The sequence below is a fragment of the Phyllostomus hastatus genome, unplaced genomic scaffold (assembly GCF_019186645.2).
Source record: "Phyllostomus hastatus isolate PE091 unplaced genomic scaffold, TTU_PhHast_1.1 phas_contig_29, whole genome shotgun sequence".
Taxonomy (NCBI): domain Eukaryota; kingdom Metazoa; phylum Chordata; class Mammalia; order Chiroptera; family Phyllostomidae; genus Phyllostomus; species Phyllostomus hastatus.
The window spans coordinates 47,414,482-47,438,904 of NW_025333835.1; the positions used below are offsets into that span (position 1 = coordinate 47,414,482).

Here is a 24,423-nt window from a genome sequence, read left to right on the forward strand (position 1 = left end):
GCGCTACAACCAACTGAGCCACCCGGCCAGGGCCGCCACCCCCTGGTTTTTGAACAGAAACGTCTGGGACTGTCACCCCTGCCCGTCCCACCGCTGGGTGCTGGGATTGCTGGGTTTCACCGGCCTGCAGATGGGAAAGACCCACGCTTCACAGCGTCACCTAACGGGTTACCATGGGAACCGCCCCCTCACCTGAGGAAGAGGCCTTGGACATCCAGGAGATGCGAGAAAGACACTTAAATTTAAGCGAGGGTGTTGGTTCACAGAGCAGCCCCCGTATGCGGAGGGCAAGAAGAGATGCGAGAAGGAGGCAGACCACTGAGATTGGCAGCTGGGGGGCTGCACAAACGAGGGGACTTCCTTGGCAACCAGAAGACGGGGCCACCCACCAGGAGTCTGTACACAGGCCCCTTCTCCGTCTGGGCTGCCGGCACAGGGGGCGGAGCGTGCCGCCCAAGGAGGGCAGGGGAGGGGCCGGGGCCCTGGACGGCAGGGGTCCCGCTCAGCGGTCAACCGCGGGTCACGTCCTGCCCGTGACCTCCACTGGCAGAGGTGAATCTGGATTTTGCGTCAGTGGGAGGGGCCTCGGGAACCGAGGGACACAGTGGAGGATCCGTCTTCCGGAAGGACGCCCGTCCTCCCAGGGCCGAGGGCCGCGCTTTCCCCCCGCCGCGGCCCTCGGGTGACTGGCCAGCGGGCACCAGCTGAGGCGGGGAGGGGGCAGGCTGCACGGGTGGGCGGAGGGAGGAGGCGTTCCCTTGGTGGGCCGGACCTAGTTGCAGGAGGGGGCTCAGAGGAGCATCAGATCCTGAAAACAAACGACAGAATTTGGTGGCATCATCTAAACAACTGACCTCTGACCACCGAGGCCTATTCCTGGGCAGCGGCCCGGGCTCCCAGACCTTGGTCGGACTGGGGTCCCTGCGTGCCTTCTGCTACCCTCTCAGTCTGGGGGCTCCCAGAGTGGACGGCCTTTTTGGGCCTGCCTGGCACACCCCCCCCCCCCAGCGGCTAAGCGCGCGCGCATGCGCGCGCGCAGGCCCGCCCCCTCCCACCCCACCCCCAACCCCCAGGAGGCGGTTTCCCAGCGGCCCGCCGCCACGTGGGCGCCCAGCCATGGTGAGCGCTGGGGCGGGGGGCGCAGGCCCGGGCCGGCGGGCGACCCTCGCCCTGGCCCAGGCCGTGGCTCTGCTCTGGCTGTGGCCGCCGCTGCGCGCCGAGCCCAGCAGGACCACCACCACCACCCCGGACGTCGAGGCCGGTGAGCTGGCAGCCAGCGCGTCCCGCGCCCCACCCACGGCCGCGGCCCGAGGCACCTCTTCCGGCCGGGGTGGGCTCTGGGGTCCCGGGGCTTCTGGGGAACGTGGGCGGCGGGCCGGGAGGGCGGAGAGACCAGGTGCCGCTGCTCCCGGGGCCCTTCCCCAACGGATGCCAGCCTCTGCGGCCAGGGGCCGGGTCCCGGGTCCCGCCCGCCACACCCTCCCCGGTTCCTGAACGCGGGGCGCGGCTTCCGGAGCCGGACGGTCCAGCAAAGTGTGTGACCCCAGGCCTCGGGCTGCCTAGAGCCCCGGGCTGAGGGGCCGCCGCTTCTCCCGGAGCACACAGCACCCCCTCCCCGGGGGCCTCGGTCTCCGGGGCCCCAAACCGGGGCAGCGGTCAGAGAAGCGGGTCGGGGAAGGGCCGGTGCAGTGGCGCTGCCCATCCTGGACCTCGCTGCCCGCTGGTCTGCCCATCCCCCCCCGCAGACCTACAGGCTGCGTCCTGACCGTCCTCACCGCCGCGGTCTCCAGTGATGCCAGGGGGCCCCTTGTCACCTGGGCCTTGTCACTCACCGGGGCCTCGGGTTCCTGCTGTGACCTGCGAGCACGGGGCACGGTGGACCCAGGTCCTGCGGACTCGGCGCCCGGCGGGGCCAGACCACGGAGGCATCTAACCGGGTGCCTGGCGGCTGGGCCTGTCCCCACAGTGTGCGGGAGGCCCGCGGTGGTCGGGAGGATCTTTGGTGGCAGCAGCGCGCCTGCCCAGCGGTGGCCGTGGCAGGCCAGCCTGCAGTACCACGGCAGGCACATCTGCGGCGCGGCCCTGATCGGCACCTTCTGGGTGGTCTCAGCGGCCCACTGCTTCCAAAAGTGAGTCTCCCCCCCCCCACCCGGGCCAGCTGCCCAGAGCGGGAAGGGGAGGCAGCACCGAAAGGCCAGAAAAGATGGGGGTACAGGGGGCCGAGGGCTTTCTTGCCCCTCTAGGCTTTGTTCTGGGGCCGGCGGCGCCCACCAGGCGTCTCTGGGTGCCCCTGCCTGGGGGGCGGTCCCCTCCACCCGGAAGGGCACCCGTGTCCGGCCCCTGAGCCACTCCTCTGGGGAGGCCCCTTCCAGGCCCCTCTTCGTGCTGCGGTGTGGCTGTCCCGGCTCCAGCAGCTGAATGGAAATTGGCTCTACATACGGTGACCGCTAAGCACCCCGGGGTGGGGGGTGGCGGGAAGGTTCTAGTTCCAAAGTCATGGCCTCCAGGCCCCTCCTTACCGCCCCTGCACCTCAGGAATCTACGCCGGGTTCCCACTCGAGGGGGGCTCCGGCGCCTGCATCTTGCCCACAAGGTGCCCGTGGGCCTCGGTTTCCCCTTGTGCAAACGGCGGGGGGTGTCGTGCCCCTCGCCACGTGCCTGGCTCCGGCTTCAGGCCAGAGTGAGGCTGGGGGTGGGGAGCTTGGGCCAGGGCCCCGCGTGGACAAGGGTGTTGCCCCCTTGTGGCCAGGATGTCCGAAGGCCCCCTGAGGACAAGCGCTTCCCTGGGCGCTGCGCACCTGTGTGCGTCCCCTCTCTGGGCTGCGGGGCCTGTGCAGAGCCGGCGGCTGGCACCCAGCTTTCCCTCTCCCACCACCCCGCGCACCGGAAAGAGCCGAGTGAGGAATGGGAGCAGAGCCCGTAGTTCCTGTGCCGGGAGGCGGGCAGGGGGGTGGCCTCCCTCTGTGCCCAGAGGGAGGGAGTGATGAGGACATCGCGGTTAACCGAGCGCTTGGAGACCCCGCTGGGGTTCTGTTCACTTACTCAGCACCCCTGGGTGCCAGGCCCCATGTGCAGCCCACTGGGGGGTGGGGGTGGAAATAAATGCAAGACCCGCCTTGAAGTTTCTGGTCCTACGAGCAGAGGGAGGCCCGGTCCGATGGCGGTGATGCAGGACGCGAGGAGGCAGAGCCCGGGCAGGTGCCGGGGGTCTGTGGGCCTGCCGGGTGCTGGGCCTCGGAGAAGGAGGCCTGGGGCGTCCGGGGGGGTGGCCCCAGCAGGACTCGGAGTTGGGAGGTTGCTCGTGTCCAGAACTGAGGGGCAGCTGCGAGCCCCCCTCCACGGCTCTGCTGAGACCCGCCGAGTGCCTGTCCCCAGACCGAGACCAGCCCTCCGAGGGGCCGGCGGGTGTGGACCGGGAGGGGTGGTGACAGGGGCCTTTGGGAGTCACTCCGGACTCTGGGGCCTCCCCAGGGCTCAGGCCCCAGACGGGAATGGGCCAAGCGTCCTGCCGCTAGGGAGAAGGCTCAGTTCTCTGCCCCTGTGATTCTGGGGCCTGGGGGCCAGGGTGGGGGAAGCCGGCAGAAACTTTGGAAGGACAAATGTCCCGAGGCCACGGACAGCGACCAGACCCCCTGGAGAGAGTGTTAGGAAGGAAGGAGAGAGGAGGCTGTGGGGCAGACAGCGGCGGGGGGCGGGCCGGGCGGGCGGGTCAGAGAGCCGGTGACAGCGCGGCTGCCCCCCACAGGTCCCGCGACGCCCGTGACTACCTGGTCCTGCTGGGGTACCACAAGCTGCACGGAGCCGCCCCGCACGGCCTGCGGGCGGCCGTGAACCGGCTCGTCATCCACAAGGCCTTCAACAAGGCCCACTTCATGGACAGCGACGTAGCACTGCTGCAGCTGCGGCGGCCCGTGGACTTCACGCCCCACGTGCTGCCCATCTGCCTCCCGGGGCCCGACACCGTGCTGCCCGTTTACGCCCCCTGCTGGGTCACCGGCTGGGGCATGCTCACCGAGAACGGTGAGCGGGGCCGCCCGTGGGCGGAGGGGGCGTGAGGCTGGGGGTGGGCGCGCTGACCCGCGCGGGGCCCGTCCGGCCCTGCAGGGCGACCTTCTAAAGTGTCGAGTTCCCTGTAGTCAGAGGTCCAGACAGCCTGGGTGTCCCTCCAGAGCCTTTGACTCTCCGTGGGCTGTTTCATTCCAAACCAGCCAGGACTCCGCCGGAGCCCCAGGTCCTCCTGGGTCAGGCCCCTTCAGAGTCCCCCATGGGGACGGGGGCGGGGGTTGGGGCTGCCCTCTGGCCCGAGGGCTGAAGTGGGGCGTTTTTGGCTAAAGCACAGTCACCTCGGGGACCCTCACTCCTCCTGACCCCGACTCGAGGGAAAGCTGCCTGTTGCGCCAGCTGGCCAAGCAAGCTCGTGTGTTTTCAGGTGGAGAGAGGGGGCGTGCTGGGCAGAGATTTTTTTTTTATGCCAGGGTTTCGCTTATGAAAATGTAACACTGAGGGAAAAAGCAGAGTGTAACCATCATGATCTGCAGGGCCCTGATGGGGCGTTTGGGGCGGGGCTTCCTGGGCTGGGCAGCCCAGTGCCCGCATCCCGCTCCTGTCCACCGGGTGCCCGTCACACCGACGGCCGGGACATCGGCCCCGACACGTCCAAAGGTGCCCCCTGGGACGGGCTCCGCTGAACCGCCGGCAGCTCTGGCCCGGGGGGCTCAGCCCGCTGGAGCCTGGGCCCGCGACCGGAGGGCTGGAGTTCCGACCCCAGCTGGGCCACAAACGGGAGGCAGCCGTCGAGTTTTCTCTGTCTCCCTTCCTCTGCCTCTAAAAGCAGTGTAAAAAATGTCCACCGGTGAGGATTTGAAAAAGAAGAAAAGAAACACTGGTAGACTCAGGGTGGGTCAGAGGGCGGGAGCCGGGGCAGGAAGGGAAGTGAAGGCTGGAGCCGTGAGCAGCTGCCAGGAGAGACTCGGCCTGCAGCTGCCCTCCTCCACCCCCACCCCCCTGACTGCCCTTGCGGGGCCTGGACCACCCTCGACCTTGACCATGACGATGTCGATGATGACGTGCAAGAGCCGTCCACGGCTCCCAGCCTCGGAACCTTGTGCTGCCACCAAGGAGACGGGGCCAGACCCGTGGGAACCCGCACGGAGGCCGGCTGCACAGCAGATGCTCCCAGATGCCGGCCACCTGCTCCTGGCCGTACCACCCAGCCGCACCTGGCACCTGGCACCCGGGAGCCGCGCCCCCGCTGCACCCTGGCCCGGCCAGGGTGCCCGGCTTCCACCCTCTGCGCCCCACGAGCAGCCGCGTGAACTGTCCCCGAAACCTGAGCGGTCTCCGCGTGCGGGGAGACGGCCCCACCTGCTCGGTCCCTCGGGGAAGTCGCCCCTGTGGGCACTCCCGCCCCCCTCCCGGTCCTTCCCCCAGTGCCCTGCTCACTGTGGCCCTCTCGCCTGCCTCCAACGTCTGTCCCTTGGTCTTTGCACGGCCTCTGAGAGGCTCCCCCCATCCTCTGGGCCAGAACTGGCCGCCTCTTCTTCCGCCGACAGGGTAGGGAGGGAGCCGGCTTCTCTCGGGGCCTCCGCCCCACGCCTGACCCTCCCCCACCCCCCACAGACTTCCTGCCTCGCCCCTCCCAGCTGCAGGAGGGGCGGGTCAGCCTCCTGGACAGACACATCTGCAAGGTGTTCTTCCAGGCGTCTGACCCCGACGGCCCACAGTACACCATCAACGAGGGCGTGCTGTGCGCTGGGACCATGTCCAACAACAAGTCCATCTGCCGCGTGAGTGACTCGGCTCCGTGTCTGGGGCGGGGGCGGGGCTGCCTCTCCTCTCCGGCTGCACCTGTCCCCTCGCTCTGTCTTCTCTGGACTCTTCCTCGGCCCACCCACCTGTCACAAGGGTCAGAGCCCCAGGGCTGAAGCCCCCATACTTTTTAAAAAGCTTTGTGGAAGTGTAGTGTCCCGCGGGGAGGGCACCTTTTACAGGTGCACCATCTGGTGCAGGCGAGAAACTGAGACCCTCATGGAACCAGCCCCAAAGGGCCCCTCTTCCACGCCCTCCAACGGCCTGGCCTGGTTTCTCACGCCCCGTGAGTGGGTGCCAGGGCCTCCCTGCATGGGACCCCACGGACGCCCTCTCCTCGGGCCTCTTTCAGTCCGTGTCCTGCTGATGGCCTCTGTCCACCTGGCACGTGCTTTCCGTTGTTCCTCGTATTGCTGAAGAGCACCCTACTGGGCGCACACACAGCCGCCGTGTGTATCCGTGCTGGTGCCGGTGGCCTTTGGGCAGTGTCCCCTGCAGACCCTCACAGACCGCATTGCCGGGACCGCCCGTCCCGTGCGTGAACTTCGCTGCACACTTCGGCGGGGCGCAACCCGGGCGTGGCGCTCTGGAGCCGGGCGGCAGGCACCGATTGGACGCCCACGCGGTGGGGGGCGGGGTTAAGGCCGCAGCGCTCCTCCTTCACGGGGCCCTCAGGGTCCACCTTAAACACTGCACCTGACTCTTCATCTGCATTCCTCCGGGGAAGAAGGAAGATGGGCCCTTCTCCGTACGTGCATTGCCGTTTTTTTGTAGCGTGCGCCTTCAGGTCCTTTGCCAGCGTTTCTGTGGGGTTGTCCGTCTTTCCTGCGGACTGGCCGATGAGTGCGTTCGGGGTCCCTGCGTAATGGAGGTCTCCTCGCACTCTGTGTGGTCCTGCTGGTTTTGGCCGGAGAAGCCGAGGCCCAGAGGGGAAGTAGCTGGCCCCGGTGGGATGGGGTGGGGTGGTGAGTCGGCCATCAAACTGGGGCAGGCAGGCTCTCCTTCGGAGCGGTGGCCCCACCCACTTCCCCCCACAGTCTGGGATCCCTCCTGCACCTTCTTCCTCGCTCTTTCTCTCCCTCCCTGGTCGTCTCCCAGCAGCTCAGAAACACACCGTCATGCTCCCGCCCCCGCTCTTCTCCCCAAACCCCTGCCCGCTGTCCCAGCAGGGCCCGGGGCTGCACGCCCTGCCGTCTCCCGAGCCCGCACCTCTCTTCCTGGCCGCAGCCCGCCCTGTGAGGCCTCCGCGCCTCTGACTCCGGCGCTGCTGTCCAACCTCCCCCCTCCCCCCTCCCCCCGTGCCTCCCCGTCCCTGGCCCCTGTCGCCCTTTCTGCTGCGGCCACATCTCCCAGCCCCAGAAGCCTCCAGCCATCCTTTCATTGTATTATTTTATTGTGTTTTCTCCCCACCCCAGGAGGCCGTGCTTACCGGTTTTAGAGAGAGGGGAGGGGAGGGAGAGAAACATCGACGGGTGGCGGCTGGAATGCGCCCTGGCCGGGGACGGAACCCACAACCTTGCATTCTGTGGGGACGGCGCTCCAGTCCACTGGGCCGCCCGGCCAGGGGCATCCTCCCTCCCTTTTAGGATCCATGTCAGGTCACGTCGCTCCTCCGCTGAGTGCCACTCGGTGTTCCCTTCCCACACACACGCACCCACACACACGCACCCCTCGGCCTCCCCCACGCCAGGGCGCCGTGCCGCCGTCCCAGCCTGCATCTTGCAGAGCCAGGCCTGCCCCCCCCCCACACACACACACAGGCGGGGCTCCCAGAACTCCCCGAGGGCCAGCAGAGCCGCCGGCCCCTCCGCCGCTCCCCACCCCCTCGGGCCCAGACTTGCGGGGGGCGCCCGCGTCTGCCGCCCATCACCCCGCTGCGTCCTGCACACGCAGGGCACGCGGGCACGCTTCCGGAACAGGAGTCCGCGGGCCTCTGTCCCCACGTGTCTGCCTTTGAGATGCCAGCGCCAGGCCCCGTGGGGGCAGGTCTGTGACTGCCGGCCCGCAGGGGTGCCCGGGGGGGTCCCCTCCGAAACTCCGTGCACCCGGCCGGCTCCGGGGCCCTCCCTTGGTTTCTGGCCCCAGGAGGCCTGCCGCGGGGCCCGGTGTCTGGACTTCCCACATCGCCAGGACCCCACCTCGGCACGAGGCCGCCTGACCCCGCACTGGCGGAGGACGCAGGCGGTCTCGTCCCTCTCTGCGTCCCTCTCCGCCCTGGTGCCCACGAGATACCCCTCTCTCCGCCCAGGGAGACTCGGGGGGGCCCCTGAGCTGCGAGCTGAACGGCACCTGGTTCCTGATGGGGCTGTCCAGCTGGAGCCTGCCCTGCCGCACGCCCGTGAGCCCCAGCGTCTTCACCAGGCTCGCCCACTTCTCCGGCTGGGTCCTCGAGCGGCAGAGGGAGACCCCGCCGCCCGCGCGGTCTCCACGCAAACCCGCGTCCTCCAACGGCCCCTCCTCCACGGGCGCCGTCCCGGGGTCCGGGGTCCAGAGGGCCCGGCTGCTGTCACAGGCCCTCCCGCTGCTGCTGCCCCCGCTGCTGCTGCCGCCCCCGCTCAGGGTGCCATGAGGGACCCCTGGCGCCCTCCGCCCTTCCCCGTGCGCCCCGCATGCTCCTGGAGTGTGTCCGTCTCCGGGCCGTGTCTGAGCCCTCCCGTCCCCCCGAGGCCTGACCAGGTAAAAGTGATCCCACAAGCTCCCTGCTCCTGTGTCTGACTCTGCAGTGCCCCGCCCCCTGGGCTCAGGCTCCTCCCTGCAGGAAGGTCTCCCTCCTCCCTGGGCTGAGGGGGACAAGGACATGGAGAGGACGGCCGGCCACCTGGAGCCGAGTGCCTGTCCCTGGGGAGTCTTCTAGAAGAGCCGGCAGCCTCGGGGGCCAGGGCCTCCCCTGGAAAGGAGGTGGCAGGCCCTAGGACCTGTGGGGTAGCATCCGTGGATGGCCAACGTCACCCGGACAGAGTGCTCCCAGAGACCCGCCGTCTCCCTGCAGTAGTTGCGAGTGAGGGGCCCTGGCCGCCCTTTCCAGAGTTCTGAGTCCCCCGCCCCCCCCCACACACATCACCTTGTTCACCCCGCCACCCCCCCCCCCCGCCCCCAGAGCCCACTGCCCCGTGCACTGGCCCTGGCGGCGGAGGCGTAGCTAGCCCCGCACTTGCTGGTCCAGCACCGAGGCTACAGCCAGTGGCTGCGCATCCCTTCCCCAGCAGCGGTCCACCCGAAATGAGAGGCGCTCCTAGAACGTTCACGACCCCAAGATGAACGCAGGCCGCGGGCAGCGCCGGCTGTGTGGCGTGGAGGCCTGTGTGCAGACTGGCTTCTGCAGGCAGCAGAGGCTGAGCGTCGTGCAGAGGTGGCTCCTGCATGCCGTCCCTCCCACACACACACCGGCCGGCCCAGTCCACTGCTCCCAGGCCGGAAGGGGGACAGCGCTGCGTGGGGGAGGGGTGGGGTCGCAGGACGTCTGCTCCGGCTCTGGAGTGACCTCAGATTCTGAACGGGCTGGGGCATCTGGACGACCAGGGCGCCGAACCCCGTGGCTTTCCCCATTCCTGCTCAGTGTCCCTGAGTGGTCGGTGCCCACAGTGAGGGCGCCAGGTCAACAGTGCCGAAGGCAGAGAGCCCGCCACGGCTTCCTTCAAAGGCGGGGCCCTGGCCCCCCGTCAGCCTGAGCAAAGGCAGGGCCCCCGAGGAGGCCCAGGCCGGTGAGGCGCCTCCCTCCATGCGCTCCCCCCAGAGAAGAGCAGTGACGCGTTTGGGTGAAGGGGTCCTCCTCTGTCCCCTGAGAGGTTTCTAGTTCTCGGGGACCTCTCTGGGCACCTGGGGGGCCGCTAACAAGGAAAGTGCCTTTTGTCCCAAATTCTTCACGCCCCCCAGCAGAGAGCGGCAGATCCCTTCACGGTTTGGGGGTGCGACCCTGTGCTGTTGCTCTCGGAGTCGGGAGGGCGGTTTTCCCGGTCTGTTGTATAGGTGCGCGGACGGACAGCGCAGACAGACAGACAGACAGGCAGAGAAAGATAACGCGGTTACTTGGGGGGTTTTCTTATAATCAAGGAATTGCTCTGTTGGGAGGACGCATACGCCTGGTTCCTAATTTTCTACTGGAAACGTAAGTGAGCGGTTTGTAGCGCGGCTCTTCGCATGAACAACCAGTGCGTCTCGAGCTTCCTTTTGCCCACACCTGCAGCCTCTCGGCGGAGGTGGGCGGCCCTCGGGGCTCCGGTTCCTGGGTGCAGCGGCTGAAACTACAACCACGTGCCTCCCGCCCGCGAGGTCCCCCCGCACAGGTCACGTCGGGACACAGGGAGGAGACAGGCATTTAGCGAACGTGCCGCAGCGCGTAGACACGTCCGCCGAGGTCTTAGGGCGCGCGCACCAAGTCCACGGGTGGTCCGTTTCTGTGGCAATGACGCCGAGCGCATGGCGCTGCTCAGCGTGCACTCGGGACCATTTAAAGACAACTGGGCTGTCAAAAATGTCGATTACTGCCTGGAAGTAGCTGTCTCGAAATTTGAGTCCTTGGTTTCCACGTCAGCCCTGCACCAGACCAGACCTGCCTTCCTGTTTCTTCAGCGCTTATTTCAATCTGCGTTGAAGGTGCCAGCGTCTTGGAGGGCGCCCCTTGCCTCAGCGGCGCCGCCCCTGCACCAAGGGTCGGACTCGTTTTCACTCGGGAACGCGGTGCACAGACCCCCAGGTCAGCCTCCTCGCGGTGGGCGGAGGCGGGACGCTGCCGCGCGTGCGCGGTTAGGAATCAGGCCTGCGCCCCTCGTGGTTGGAGCCCGGCGGCAAACCCTCGCCCCCGGGCTGCGGAAGGTTTCGGGTTGTAACGAGCGAGCGTGTCACGAGAGCGGTTCGTGAGAAGGTCAGCAGGTGGGTGCGCAGCCCTCCAGGGCGCCTGCGCAGCCCGAGTGGTTTCCGGCGAAGGCGCCCCCGGTTCTGCGGGTCATCCCGGGCTCCTCGCGGCCGACAGCCCTGATTCGTCAGCGCAGGGGGCACAGGTTTGGAAGGAAGTTTAACCAATGAAGTCCCTTCGGTTAAACCCCTAGCACACCAGGGACACGGTTACCCAGACTTGTACAGCCAGGGTGTTCCAGGTGCGCTTACTGGTTCATCTAGCAGAGTCATGAGCCTCAATGAAGGCGGTCGGTGCGGGGGGGCTGCCGGCACACGCGGGCGGTTCGCAGGTCTCTGGAGCATCTGCACATGGGGGCTGGGGGGCTGGAAGACGGGGTGCTGGGAGAGGGGGTGCTGGAAGACGGGGTGCTGGGAGACGGGGTGCTGGAAGACGGGGTGCTGGGAGAGGGGGTGCTGGGAGACGGGGTGCTGGGGGCGCCCACCCAGTCTGCCCCACCACAGCACGGATGCGTGGGGTGGAAGCGGCCGGGCCTTCACTGTTTGCTCACGTGCGGCCAAGTCACGTGCCCTGATGTACAGCTCAGGGAAGCAGGCTTTGTTTCTGCTGAACATGTTTATTGACAAAAACATGGGCGCAACGCCTCAGTCCACACAAATTGGGACGGAACAAATATGTTATTCAGAACATAGGGGACTGAAGAGGACACACAGGACGCGCCCGCTCAGCAGCTCCGGGGGCGCGGCGCTGGGCCCCCACGGGCGCCCGGGGCGGCGGGCTCCCCTTCACGGCCCCCGCGCAGCAGGAGGAGGCAGGGCAGCAGCAGGCTGAGCAACACCAGCGGGCCCCGGGCGCTGCGCCTCGGCGAGTGTGAGCTGAGCAGGTCTCTCGGGTCTGAAAAGTAAACCCCAGAGCGAGCAGGTGAGACCCTCCCTCTCTGGCAGACCCGCTCCAAGGGGGTGACAGGCGTCGGCAGCCGCTCGGACAAAGGCCCCTGTCAGCGTTGCCCGCGGCCGGGGCTCTGGCCGGCGGGCTGGACGGGAGAGAGCCCGCTGCCCGGCCTCGGGCGCGGCTCCAGGAAGATGTGCCGGCCTTGAGCTTGTCTGTCCGTTTTGCTGGGTCAGAAATGCTTGTGGGGCTGAGGGCTTCGCTGTCGTTAAGGCAGCAGAGAGGGGTCTCGGAGGCTTCCTGGAGAAGCCCACCCACGGGAACGGCGCCCATCACAGGAGAGCACCCCAGGAGGGCTCGACGGAGGGGCTGCCCTCTCCCGGGCGGCCCACCACCATGCCGGTGGCCCCTGGGGCCAGGACCTGTGTGGGCGGCCTCCCCAGCGGCCCACAGCCCCACAGACGGTGGTGTGCTGGCTGATTGGTTGGCTGGTTGGTGCCAGGAAAGTGTTTTTAAAACTTGAGTGTGAGCCCTCACCAGTGCGGCTCTGCTGGTTGGAGTGTCTTTCTGTAAACCAGAAGGCCGCAGGTTTGATTCCCGGTCAGGGCCCGTGGCTGGGGAGTTTCTCTCTCTCATTGGTGTTTCTCTACCTCTCTCCAAAATCGGTGGGCATGTCCTCAGGTGAGGACAGAAATAAAAAATTGGCCCTGGCTGGTGTGGCTCAGTGGATTGAGCACCAGCCCGGGAAACCAGAGGGTCACCAGTTCGATTCCCAGTCAGGGCACATGCCTGGGTTGTGGGCCAGGTCCCCAGTAGGGGGCGAGTGAGAGGCCACCACACATTGATGTTTCTCTCCTTCTCTTCCCCTCTCTCTATAAATAAATAAATAAAATCTCTTTATTATAACATAAAATCTTTAAAAAAAGAAAAAGACATATGCATCCCTATGTTCGTTGCAGAATTACTTACAAATAGCCAAGATATGTAAGCAGCCAAGTGTCCATCAATGGATGAATGGAATAAGAAAATGTGGTTAAATGTATATATAAAATTATTCAGCTACAGAAAAAGGGAAACCTTGCCATTATTAACAACATGGATGGACTTTGAGGACATTATGCTAAATGGAATAAGTCAGATAAAGACAAAAAGACAAAGGCCACATGATGTCACTTATATGTAGAATCTTAAACGAAGGAACCAAACTCATAGACACAGAAACAGATACGTGGTTGCCAGAGCTTGCTGGGGGGCGGGGAGGTGAGTGCGAGGGGAGGGGTGTTGAAACGGGTGAAGGTGGTCCGTGTGCAAGCTTGCAGCTATAGAGACAATCCGCGGGATGTAACCTACAGGGTGGCCAGCATGGTAGATAATAACACTGCACTGTGAGTTTAAAAATGATGATGCACTATGTGACTCACAACAGATGTGACTTCCCTGAGGGATGATGACTCAACCCAGCTTGCTCATTTCTGTGTCGCCTGGCACACGTAGATCTGGGAGGATCGAAGTGTGTAAAGGAGAAACCGCATGCATGGGTGGACTGTGAGCCCAGGACGCAGGTCCCCTTACCGCAGCGGCCGGGCGTCTGGCGGGGGAGGCAGTGCAGGGCCCCGAAGACGCACCTGCACAGCCGGCAGCTGCGCAAGGTCCAAGATCCGTGCACCAGGGCGCCGCACTCGCTAAGAGGGCGAGACCCCGCGTTAGCGCCGCCGGCGCGCGTGCCCCGCCCTCCAGTCCCGCCGTCCCCCCAGCCGCGCCCCCGCCCCGCGCGCGCGCTCCCACCCTGGTCCAGCCATCCGCCCCGCTCCGCGCGCACCTGTGCCTCTGGTCGTGCTCGCAGTAGCGGCCGGTGAAGTGGGCGGAGCACACGCAGAAGCTGCCCAGCACGCAGGTGCCGCCGTTCATGCAGCAGCGCGGCCGCGGGGGCGCACCTACGAGGGTCGCCGGGGCGTCAGCCTGGCGCGCGGGCGCAGCCCTCTGCGTTAGATCCGCCGGAAGGGGGCAGGACGAGATCGCCCGGGAGGCAATAAAATTAGCCCCCTGCTAAGTGTGTTTGCTCAGGTAAACCCCGCTTGTTCATTAAAGGATTAAAAACAAGCTACCCGGGGTGAGGGCGGGTCAGGAACCAGTCGGAGGGCGGGACTCGAAACCCTGCCCCCAGCAAGCAGGGCTTGCTTTCTTCCTCTCTTTCACATGTTAAATTCAGGCTGTGACACAGTGACAGTGACTGAAGACAGGCCTCCGGGAGAGGACCACCCACGGACGCAGTGACGCCACCCTTCCCCCCACCGGAGGGACCCCCTCCTCCAGAGGGACCCCCTGGAGCCCGAGAGAGTCCGCTGTTATCTTGGGTTGGGATATTTGTTTTCAATGCATTCCAATCAGCTCTCTGGGCCTGAGGAAAAATACCCACGTAAGAGCAAACGCAACACTTTGCCAGTGAAAGAGTAAAACTTCAGAGCCAAAGAACACCCCGCTAGGGAGTGTTTTTACTTGATAGTGCGTCATCACTTGAAGATGATAGAATGCTCTCTGTTGGGCTTCCCGTCTTAGCCTTAACAGATCCCGGGCTTTCCAGACCCTGACTCCGGACTCCGGGGGCTGCGATGACCGCCAAGGCCGTAAGGCGGTGTGGGACTCACGCTCTGGGGGAGCCCTGGCCTGGGGGAGCAGGTCCTGCGCGCTCCCGTTCCCGTCCCTGGAACCGTCCCACGTCCAGTTGAGTGTTTTCTGCTGGAGCCTCTGAACTGTCGCGTTGTTGGTTTCTTCTCTACTGCCCTCATGATTCTCTCTCTGGCAGCCTTTTAAAAACGTTGGAAAAATGAGCCGCGGCTGGTGTGGCTCGGTGGATTGAGTACCAACCAGCCTGCGAACCGAAGGGTTTTGGCTGGATTCCCAGTCGGCGCACAGGCCTGGATTGGGGCCAGGTCCCCAGCAGGGGGCGCGCGAGAGACAACCACACACTGATGTTTCTTTCTCCCTCCCTTCCCCTCTCTCTAAAAATAAATAAATAAAATATTTTTTTAATTGGGGATATGGGATTGATAGTGACTGAGAAACAACTACACAATAGAAATCAAAATACTGTAAATAAAAGGCTTCTTACTGTTTCCCAAAGGAATGGTCTGTAACGCCAGACTGATCGCAAACAGAAGCCTGGAATGTCGAAGGAAAAGCATTGACGTTTAAAATATTAAAAAAAAAAGCAGAAGCAGAACTTTCCATGCATGTAAACTGTGATACAGTCACATGTAATACAAAGGTATATTCAATGTTTAAGGGATGGTACCATGCAGTCATCTTGTAACTTGTAGACTCTGAGCACCATGTTTCGCCATGCATAATGCGCACTTTTTCGCCCAGAGTTTTGAGGGAAAATAAGGGCGTGGGTTATCCACGGGTAAAATGGCCGCACGCCGTGGGTGTGATAACCCTGAGACAATGCGCACAAAAATGCGGGTGTGTGTGCATCACGTTGTCGTCGCTCAGAAGATTCGGAGACCAACAAGGCACACGGTGCCTCAGCGAGAGGGAGCCACCCTGCCCCTCATGGTGGAGGCTTGTCAACCACCCTACCCCCCCCCGAGACCCGCTGGCCCCTGTGCTCACCTGACAGGGGCGCTCCGGGCCATCTCCTCCCTGACTCCGTGGGCAGCAGAGTCTGCTCCTGTCCTCGGATGCGGTGAAGGCCGGTCAGCCCACAAGGAAGTGGGGTCTGACAGCGTTTGTACGGGAAGGTCCCAGAGCCACTGCTGGAGGAGACCAGGAGGGTAAGAGCAGAGGCCGCAGGTACGCCCTACCTCCGCCTGGGCCGCGGGAAGTGACCTGAGAGAGATCTCTGACCTCTGCTGTGGAAGCCCTTGGGCAACAGCCCGTGGTGACTGTCCCCTCAGGGAGACTCAGCTGGGGGCAGGGGCGGAGCCTCGGCTGACTCTGTCCCCAGCCATGGGGACAGTGCAGACGCAGCCAGAGCAGCAGGAGTGGCCAGGCCTCAGGGAAAACACTGGTAACCAAGGCAACACCTCTTTCCCTCAAGGGGGGGGGGAATTAAAACCCCAACACAAACAAACAAGTTTTCATGGAAAATGGACATTTTGCATTGCTAAGTGCGTATCCGGGGAGATGGGAGGGGACCCGGCTGTAAAGGGAACCGCCGTGTGGGACCTGCCCAGCAGACGCGGGTCCCAGCCAGAAGCCTGGAGCGCCGGGGACGCTTCGACCCCTGCTGTCCGAGGTGCCGGCCTTCCCGCCCCCGCAGCCTGCGCTCCGTGCCCAGCACAGTGACCGGTGCGTCCACACTTCGCTCAGTTCACAGAGCGCTGTCCTGGGGGAGCACCCTCAGCAGCCCCCACGTAACAGGCGAGGCAAGTAGGGCCTGGAGATTAGTTAGGTCTTTCCGAAACAGGACGTGCGCTGACTGCTCCCGGGGAACCGCCGCCCCACCCCGCCCCCATCCTGGATGAGCCGCTGGGAGCCCGAGAAGGCAGTGGTCCGGGAGCCTCTTCTGAGACTTTGAGTCTCAATTTGTCTTGTTGCCAAAATAGCGACTGGAGACTGGCACCAAAGGGGACCCCTTGCCATGTGGGTGCGAATGGTCCTGTGATTTTAATGGAAAAACTGCTTTCTAAAAACAGCGTGCTTTCTCCAGGGATGATATTGTCTTGGCTCCTGATTTATTTTTTTTTCAAGATTTTATTTATTTATTTTTAGAGAGCGAGGAAGGGAAGGAGAAAGAGAGGGAGAGAGAAACATCGGCCCACCGCCCAGGCAGGCGCTTGACTGGGAATCGAACCCGCAGCCTTTCAGTCTGCAGGCTGGTGCGCAGTCCACGGAGTAAATGTGTAAACCTTTAAATGCGAGGTTCATTAGACAGGCTGTGAGACCCGCCAGCGGCGCATCGGCGAGCCCGGCTGCAGGGAGGCCCCCTTCGCCGGTGCCCTGAGCTGCAGGGACCCACGGGCAGCACAGGCAGAGCGGGACGTCCGGCGCCTGCGTGAAGCGTCTGTAACTGGCGTCACGGTCAACACTCCTTCAAACCGAGGGGCCACTACCTGTCAATCCCACGATTCAGTCGCGCGTAAAAGTGAGTGGGTTTTATGACTTTAAGTCACTGGGAATGTTTCTGCAACCTAAATGGCTCGCCCACCAAAATGAACCCGTGCATAAGTGCAGGGAGTGTATTACCTGAGCAAGAGGTGTAAAAGCTGTTCCATTTACAGGATGACACTGAAGCCAAACCTTGCTAATAGCATTTAAAAATGTAGAGTAGTATCTAAAATGTAACTTTCCCTTGCTGTTATTTTTAACTAAATGTGCATTGTGGACGGTTTCAGATTTACACAAAGGCTCACTCAGGGATCCCATAAACCTGCCTGGGCTCCGCAGTGAAGTGTCAACCTTTGCCAATCTCATTTATTCCCCCCCCCCACTCCGGTACTTTTTTTTTTTTTAGAAAAAGCAAATCTGCGACATCATGATATTTCCCATGTCAAGTGAGGTTTTGAAAATAGGCCCCTCATCAAGGGGAACCACAGAAATAGCGGCGGAACGGGAGGCCGGAAACAGCCCTGGAATGTCCCGCCTCGGCTGTTTGCTGAAGATCTCAAGTCAGCTCTCCCGGAGGGAGGGAAAGGGCTGGCGGCGGCCAGGGCGATGAAGTTGCTGCCGCAGCCTCGTTTTCAGCAGCCCGTCACGCGCTCTGGTTGACTTAAAGGTCTCGTAAAGAGAGCTTTGCCTGTCACTGCGGGAGAGCCGGGGTCTGCCTGGTCAGGGAGGCCCAGCTGGCGGGGCGCGGGGGCTGGGGGGGGCAGGGCTGGGGAGCAGCCGGAGGCCAAGTGGCGGGAGGCAGATGCCCAGCTCCCAGGAGGGCCCCTCCCCGCCGTTATCACTTGTGAACAGATAAGCCTGGAGCCAGCGCGGCCGGCAGACCCCCAGCTCATTCTGAGCCGCCCCGCGGCGTGTGGGAGCAGGGACCCCCTGTGCCAGGACTGGAGACCGCCGCCCCTCCTCTGGGTCCTTAGCACATCAAACAGCGGCCGGTGAAAACGTTAGGTGCGAAGGGGTTGTCCGGGGGCCACTGTAAAGCAGGTCGGTCCTGCGCGGCTCAGGGCGCTCACCCTGCGGGCCTTTCTCTCAGAAACCCGGGCAGAGCTGAGAGCCACGGCAGGGTTTTGTTTTTTCCTTTCCCTCACCAGCCCAGGAGACTCTGGTGCACAGCCAGAACTGTGGCTCTGCGCCCACGTTCTGCGTGGCTGTGTGCCCCCGAGGGTGGGGCGCTCCTTCCAAGCCTGGCTGCTACCTTTGAGCGCAGTGAAGTGCTGCTCGCGTGCATGAAAGAATAAATGGGCTCTGGCTGCTGTGGCTCAGCCGGCTGAGCACCGGCCTGCAAACCAGAAGGTCGCCAGTTCGATTCCCAGTCAGGGCACAGCCCTGTGTTTCAGACCAGGTACCCCCAGTAGGGGGCGATCGGGAGGCAACCACACGTTGATGTTTCTCTCCCTTCTTTCCCTTCTCTCTAAAAATAAATAAATAAATAACTTTTTAAAAAAAAAGACTGAATGGATTATCATACTTAGAATCCACTGAGTGTGAAATTGAAGAAGAGGACGGCTTGGGGACATGTGATATGGGGGGAGGAACAAACTTCTCTCCCCCCTCCAAGTGCCTCTGGCTGGTCTAATCGTGGGAGAGGTTAGCAAGAGAAAAGTAACCACATTCAAGACACACGCGTGTGTGGGAAGCCCGAGAGCCCGGCAGAGCCAGCGAGCCCACCCTCAGGAGAGGCGCGGAGACAGAACGGGGGGTGGAGGCCTAGGAGGCCGCCTGCGCTGGGCGTGAGACCGGCCGTGCGCCTTGGGGGCCACAAAGTGCTGCTGCGGGGTCAGAAGAGCAGCTGTTCAGCGAAGAGGAGTGTGTTCTGCCCGCTACACAGGCCAGAAGCGGTGAGTTCTCTCTCCGCATCGCGTAGGGTGGGCAAGGCCCCTAATTCAAGTTCTCCAGGTCACTGTGCATGGGGGGCGGGGGCGGAAGTTTCTCCTGAGCTTGCAGCTGAAGTTCCCTTTAGCTCAAGCTTGCCACAGAGGGATGGATGCCTTGGGGTGGCTCGCTCTGAACCCCCAAAGTTCCCTCCTGGGAAACTCGCCTGGAAGTTTCACCTTTCAGAAGTTAGGTTGGTAGGTTCTTCTGTTTCTGACTAATTTTTATTTTTCACTTATAGTTGATGTACAATATTGGTTTCAGGTGTACAACGCAGCAGTCCGCCCTAGCTGGTGTGGCTCAGCGGACTGAGTGCCGATCTGTGAACCAAAGCGGGCGGGGAGAGGCGCCTTTGGTTCCTGGTGCAGCTGGAGGTCAAAGTTCTCTCCTCTGGACCTGCTTTGTCTGGCTGAATGGCTTGCGGTTCCGGCTCCCTGTCTCTGAGAAGCAGCTGCATCTCTCTGAACGGGATAGGACCATTTTGAGTGGGTTCTGCAGTTATAAAAAGCTCCACTTTAGGCTTTTGGGCATGCTACACATTAAATTAAAAAATAATAATAATTTACGTCCTGGCTGGTATAGCTCAGTGCATTCAGCGTGGGCCTGCAAACCAAAGTGTCACTGGTTCGATTCCCAGTCTGGGTTTATGCTGGAGTTGCCAGCCAGGTCCCCAGTAGGGGGCCCACGAGAAGCAACTACACACTGATGTTTCTCTCCCTCTCTTCTTCCCTTCCTCTCTCTAAAAATAAATGTAAAATCTTTTAAAATAATAATGTATTATTAAATTCTACAAATAAGTGCTGGCTCAAAATTCTGCTAAACCCATGGGGGAGGACCTAAATATTTTTTTTTTAATGGAGCCCTACTCTCCATGATAATTTAAACAAATAAGACAGGACCGGTGGCTGGCCAGGCCCAGTTCGAAGAAGGAGGGAGGCTCTCAGCGGCCCCAGACCGCAGGGCCTCCTGGGCGCAGTCACATCCGAGAAGCTCGCTGACGATCAAAGGCTAAATGGAAATTGCTCGCCCTCCTCCCTTCTGAGAGCAGACACCCGCTGCCTGGCCCGGCCGCCCGCGGCCGGTTTGCGGTCCACGCGCTATTTCTGAAGGTGATGAGGTCTGTCTGCCTGGGGCGAGTGAAAACCGCACAGAAGGAAGAAACTGAAACAAAGTTTTCGCCTCTGCTCGAAAGAGCTCTGCTCAAGGGGATTAAAAATAACGACCCGCGCCAGGAGCCCATCCGCCGTCCCGGGCGTTCCCCGCTCCCCAGCGCAGTCAGCAGCTGGGCTGCAGGCCGGCTGTCTGCAGGGTTTGCTCGGCTGTGCGCCCTGTGCTCACACACGTGCGAGACCGGACCGCGCTTTCGGTGACCCTGCTGCAGTTCAACGCCCAGACACGGAGCCTTGGGTGTTGAACAGGCGGATGAGACACGCGACGCGGGAAGCAGCGTGTGGTGCCACTGCGCAGGCGCCGGAGAGCCCCCGCCTCCGCGCACTGAGACGTCCTCTTCCCACCTCCTGGGACTTCTTGCAAACCGTCCCGGCCTTGTCTGGGGAGCAGCCCCCTCTTCCTTTCCATCAGGGCTGACTCCCTCCTGCCCTTGAAGTTTGGTGGGGGTTTTTGTGGTTGTTATTTTAAGACTGTATTGATTTGAGAGAGCAGGGAGGAGAAGGGGGAGAGAAACACTGACGTGCGAGACACACGTTGATGCGGGAGAGAAGCCTCCCACACGCGCCCCAAACGGGCCCGAACCCACAACCCAGCCGTGTGCCCTGACCGGGAGTCAAACTGGCGACCCCTTTGCTTTGCAGGATGACGCCCAACGAAGCCACACAAGCCAGGGCGTGCACACAGGAGTTTTTAATAAACCTCTTGCCTGAGCGCCGGTTTTGGTGAACTCTCTGACTTCCGGGAGTTCCCGAGACCCCCGGGCCCTGGTAACAACACAAACACCACACAGAGAGGAGAAGCAAAGTCAGGTGAAGAGTGGCCAGGCCCGTGTTCCTGGCGTCCCCGGGATATGGGGCTTCCTGGAGCTGTCGTAACAAATGACGATGAACTGGACGGTTTAAAACAGTCCTGGGGGCCGGAGGTCTTACGCTGAGGGGTCGGGGTCGGCAGCATTGGCTCCTGGAGGCTGGGGGCGGGGGGGGGGCGGGGCAGGAGGGGTCAGGGGGCCTGTCCCTGGCTCTCGGCCAGCGTGGACAGTTGACTGGCCATTTCCGCTCCTCTTGGCCCGAGGGTACCTCAGCCCGGCCCCTGCCTCCCGTCTCCAGCGGCCCTCCCCTCTGTCTCTGTGTCTCCAGCCTGCTGTTGCAGGTTCCAGGCTCGTGTGCCTGATGCTTCAGAACAAGGTCAATATTCCACAGGTCAGTTTGTAGCAAAAGGAACGGTGTATCGATGAAAAAGGCCGACCTCGAGGAGAGGAAGGAACGACCGTCTCATACATCGAGGGGAGGGAGGACCAGTGAGGTGGGGGGGGCAGCCAGGCCCCAGAAAGGGGTCCCAGGAAAGCTCAACATTTCCAAATCCCGTTGTTCCTGGCGGACCCCGCTGACACGAGCCCAGTTCTGGAGTCCTTACATCGTCGTATCCCCCCACCTCTCCCCCCGGCCACGGGCGGCACTGCCCCTCCTGCCCCAGCCTCAGGCTGGGTTTCTCCAGCCAGGGGGCGTGCCTGTGGCAGTGGCTGTTAGCCTGAAGGTCATCCGGGAGAGCAAGGATTTCACATCCTCTCCTTTCTCTCTCTCTTTTTATAAAAAAGATTTTATTTATTTGTAGAGGGGAAAGGCAGCGAGAGAAACGTCAATGTGTGGTCACCTATCGCACGCCCCCAACGGCAGACCTGGCCCACAACCCAGGCACGTGCCCCAACTGGGAATTGAACCTATGAATCTTTGGTTTGCAGGCCGGCACCCAATCCACTGAGCCACACGAGCCAGGGCTCCCCTTTCTCTTACGATGACATAAGTCACTGGACTTGAGGCCCATCCAAAACCCAGGATGATCTCAATGCATTTAAACCACATCACACCTGCAAGACCCTGCGTTCAAGTCGGGTCACCGGCGCCGCACCCCAGAGCTCAGGTCTGGGCACGCCTTCTGGGGGCCCATGTTCCAAGAAGAAAGAGTCTAGAGCCAAGAGCTCTGCCATGAAACGTTTACTCAGAAAGTCACGGAGGTAGAAGGGCGCCCGCTGGGCGGCACGGACTCAGGGGACAAGGTGTAGAAACGGAAGGGCCCTTGCAGTGTGCGGGGGACAGGCAAAGGCGCACACCTGAGGGGGGGAGGGGGAGGGGCCCGCAGGTGGGGGAGGGAGAGAACAGGAGCATGCTGGCTTCTTGAGGAGACCTGATGGAGATCTTCAGGGCTTTACTCTGTTTCCCAAAGGTGAGGACTTCCAGGGAGGTCTCAGGAGAGGATCTTAGTAGAATATTCATCAGCTTTCCAGGGGTGTCCGCAAAGGGCTGTGGTCTCTACCTGTCTGAGGTCTACCTGTCTAGCTTGGGAAGCAGCTGGTCAGTCGGCTTGAAGTCCATTTCCGTCTTTGCTGAAGGCAAACTGGGCGCCCATCTGTCCGATTCACGGTCCGTCCCCCTGGTGGGATCCTGTCTGAGGGGCGGGAGGTCCCTCTGACTGGCAGGGGGGTCCGTCCAAAGGACCCGCTGACCCACACCGCACGCCCAGCTGGGAGACAGCCTGGAGCGGAGAGATTCTGCCTGGCCCCTAAAGCCCACCTGGAGGTCCGTCCACCCGTCTGGCCCACGGACAGCCTGGGGTCTACCTGGCTGTCTTTCCCTCGGGAGGTACGTCAACTTCTCTGCAAAATGCAGGTTCCATGAGGCTGGAGACACGGGCCCACCTGCCTGGAGGTCCACCCATCTGCCCAGCTGGGAGTGGGCTGGCTGATCAGGGTGTCTGTCTGGTGGAGGGTCCCCAGAGCTAGCTGAGAGTCTGCCCACCTCGCAGCGAGTCTGGTTGGCTAGGAGGACGCCTGCATGTCTGCTCAGCTGCAGATGTTTGTGTCTGTCTGTCTGGGAGTCTGTCCTGCTAGGGACCCATCTGGCCGATGCCTGTCTGGCTACCTACCTGGGGGAGGGGAGGGGAGGGCTAACATTTGGCTGGTCTCTCTCTCTGGCTGGAGATCCATCCATCGGGGCTGGCTGGCTACGGGTATGGCTATCTGCCTAGGCAGGTCAGGCATCCATCTGTCTGTCTGTCCATCTGAGGATCTTTTCACCTGTCTGTCTGATATCAGCCTACACGGCTTGGCCATGCCTGGTTTGGGCCTGTCGGAACGGTGGGGGGGAGGGGGTCTGTCTCTCTGCTGCGTCAGCTGAGGGAGGGAGGGAGGGAGGGAGGGAGGGAGGCTCCGATACTGACGCCAGCTCGTCTTCCTTCCGTGGTGACGGGGACGTTCTCCGGGGGCCCATCACTGCATCCTCCCCTTCGCAGCAGAGCGGCACCTTGGGGTCAGACCCCTCCCTGGTTTTCTTCCACCTGCCCAGGCCAGCCCGGCCAGCCATCCTCTGGCTCCCTCCCCCGGCCTCAAGCCTCGAAGTCTGTAGTCACAGGGACCAAGTCCCCACATTTCCCACCCTGAGAAGTTTTGTTTTGATTTGGGCCCAGCGTTCCCGCTCCTGACACTTCACACAGTCCAGAGAGCACAGTGGCCTTCAGCGGTCCAGGCACCCACGTGGAGCAGCAGGCGGGCTGGGCGCAGCCCTCACGCCTGGGTCCACTCCGCAGGAGGGTCCCGCGGCCCTTTGGGCCTCCGGATGCGCAGGTTGAAGCCTGGAAGGAGGAGCACAGTGGTCTCAGGGAGCAGCTGAGAGGTAGGCGACTCGGGTAAGGCCACCCCCCAAGCCTTCAGGCTCCCCTGGTCCCCTGCGGCCGCATCCACCGCACTCCGGAATTCGGTCAGAGCTGCGCAGTCCCAGCCACCGGGGCTTCGTCTGACTTACCCAGACCACCCGTCTGAGCTCCGTTGGCCACGTCCTCGTAGGCGCCAGGACCAGTAGGGCCGGGGTCAGCAGGAACTGCAGACAGGAAACCAGCCCCCACGCGTCAGCTCCGGCAGGGAGTGGGGGTGTGGGGGAGGGAGGAGAGGAGGGGCGGTCCCACAGCTGGGCCCAGAACAGGTAGCTTCCCGGAGAAAGGTCCCCAGCCAGGGGCCTGCCAGGGTTTGGACTGGGACACTTCCGGTCGTGACCTGCGCGCTGGCAGCAGCCAGGCGGGGGCCAGGCCGGCATGGGGGCGGAGGCCCAACAAGAGGGTCCGGAGAAAGAAATGGGGCTGACCCTCCCCAGCCCCACCCCCCAGCCCCCGGCCGCCCGACTCACCGCAGCCCAGCAGCGCCCCCTGCGCGTCCTCCGCGGGTGCTTGCGGCCGGCGGGGGCGCGTCATCACCTGGCTGTAGACTGGTCCCCCCTCCTCCGGGCTGGGCGCCGCGGCCCCCGTCCCGGTGCTTGGAGGAACCCTACGCTTCTGCACCACCGCATACGTGTCAGCCATGGCGAGGGCTCGTAGCACAGAGAAAGGCCTGCTCCTTCTCGAGACACGAGACACGCCTGCCCGAGGGGCGGAGGAGAGGAAGTGAAACCGCTGGGGAGGGAGGGCCTGGTGGGGACCGCACCGGGCGCAGTTTCCTTTCCCCGGTCTTCCTTTCCGCCAGGGGCACACAGTTGGGGTGGGGTACACAGTTGGGGTAGGGCGGTGGAGAAGGGGACTGCTCTGGGGGAGAGAGCGGCGTCTCTGGGCAGGGGTCTCTCCTTTCTGTGTACTCACTACCTCGGGGGACAAGGGAAGGGGGTCAGGCTGGCAGGGGATGGGGCCAGAGTGTTGGTGTAGAGTGTTATCACTGCTGTGTGTTAACCCGGAGAAAGCAGAGAGCTCTT

General features: G+C 63.0%; 2 protein-coding genes across 2 annotated transcripts; both read right to left on the reverse strand.

The window, feature by feature from the left end:
• Positions 1 to 11,332: 11,332 nt before the first annotated feature.
• On the reverse strand, positions 11,333 to 15,280 carry LOC123818925 (cryptic protein-like). The gene is made up of 6 exons (XM_045839264.1): positions 15,161 to 15,280; positions 14,658 to 14,707; positions 14,194 to 14,352; positions 13,368 to 13,482; positions 13,121 to 13,230; positions 11,333 to 11,554 (listed from the first exon to the last, which is right to left on the reverse strand). The coding sequence occupies exons 1-6, from the start codon at positions 15,181 to 15,183 to the stop codon at positions 11,385 to 11,387; spliced, it is 627 nt and encodes a 208-aa protein (XP_045695220.1). The 5' UTR covers positions 15,184 to 15,280; the 3' UTR covers positions 11,333 to 11,384.
• Positions 15,281 to 21,672: 6,392 nt separating this feature from the next.
• Positions 21,673 to 24,100, reverse strand: PTPN18 (protein tyrosine phosphatase non-receptor type 18). Its single transcript, XM_045839107.1, has 3 exons — positions 23,869 to 24,100; positions 23,491 to 23,565; positions 21,673 to 23,320 (listed from the first exon to the last, which is right to left on the reverse strand). Exons 1-3 carry the CDS (start codon positions 24,038 to 24,040, stop codon positions 23,253 to 23,255), a joined length of 315 nt encoding a protein of 104 aa, XP_045695063.1. The 5' UTR covers positions 24,041 to 24,100; the 3' UTR covers positions 21,673 to 23,252.
• Positions 24,101 to 24,423: the final 323 nt, after the last annotated feature.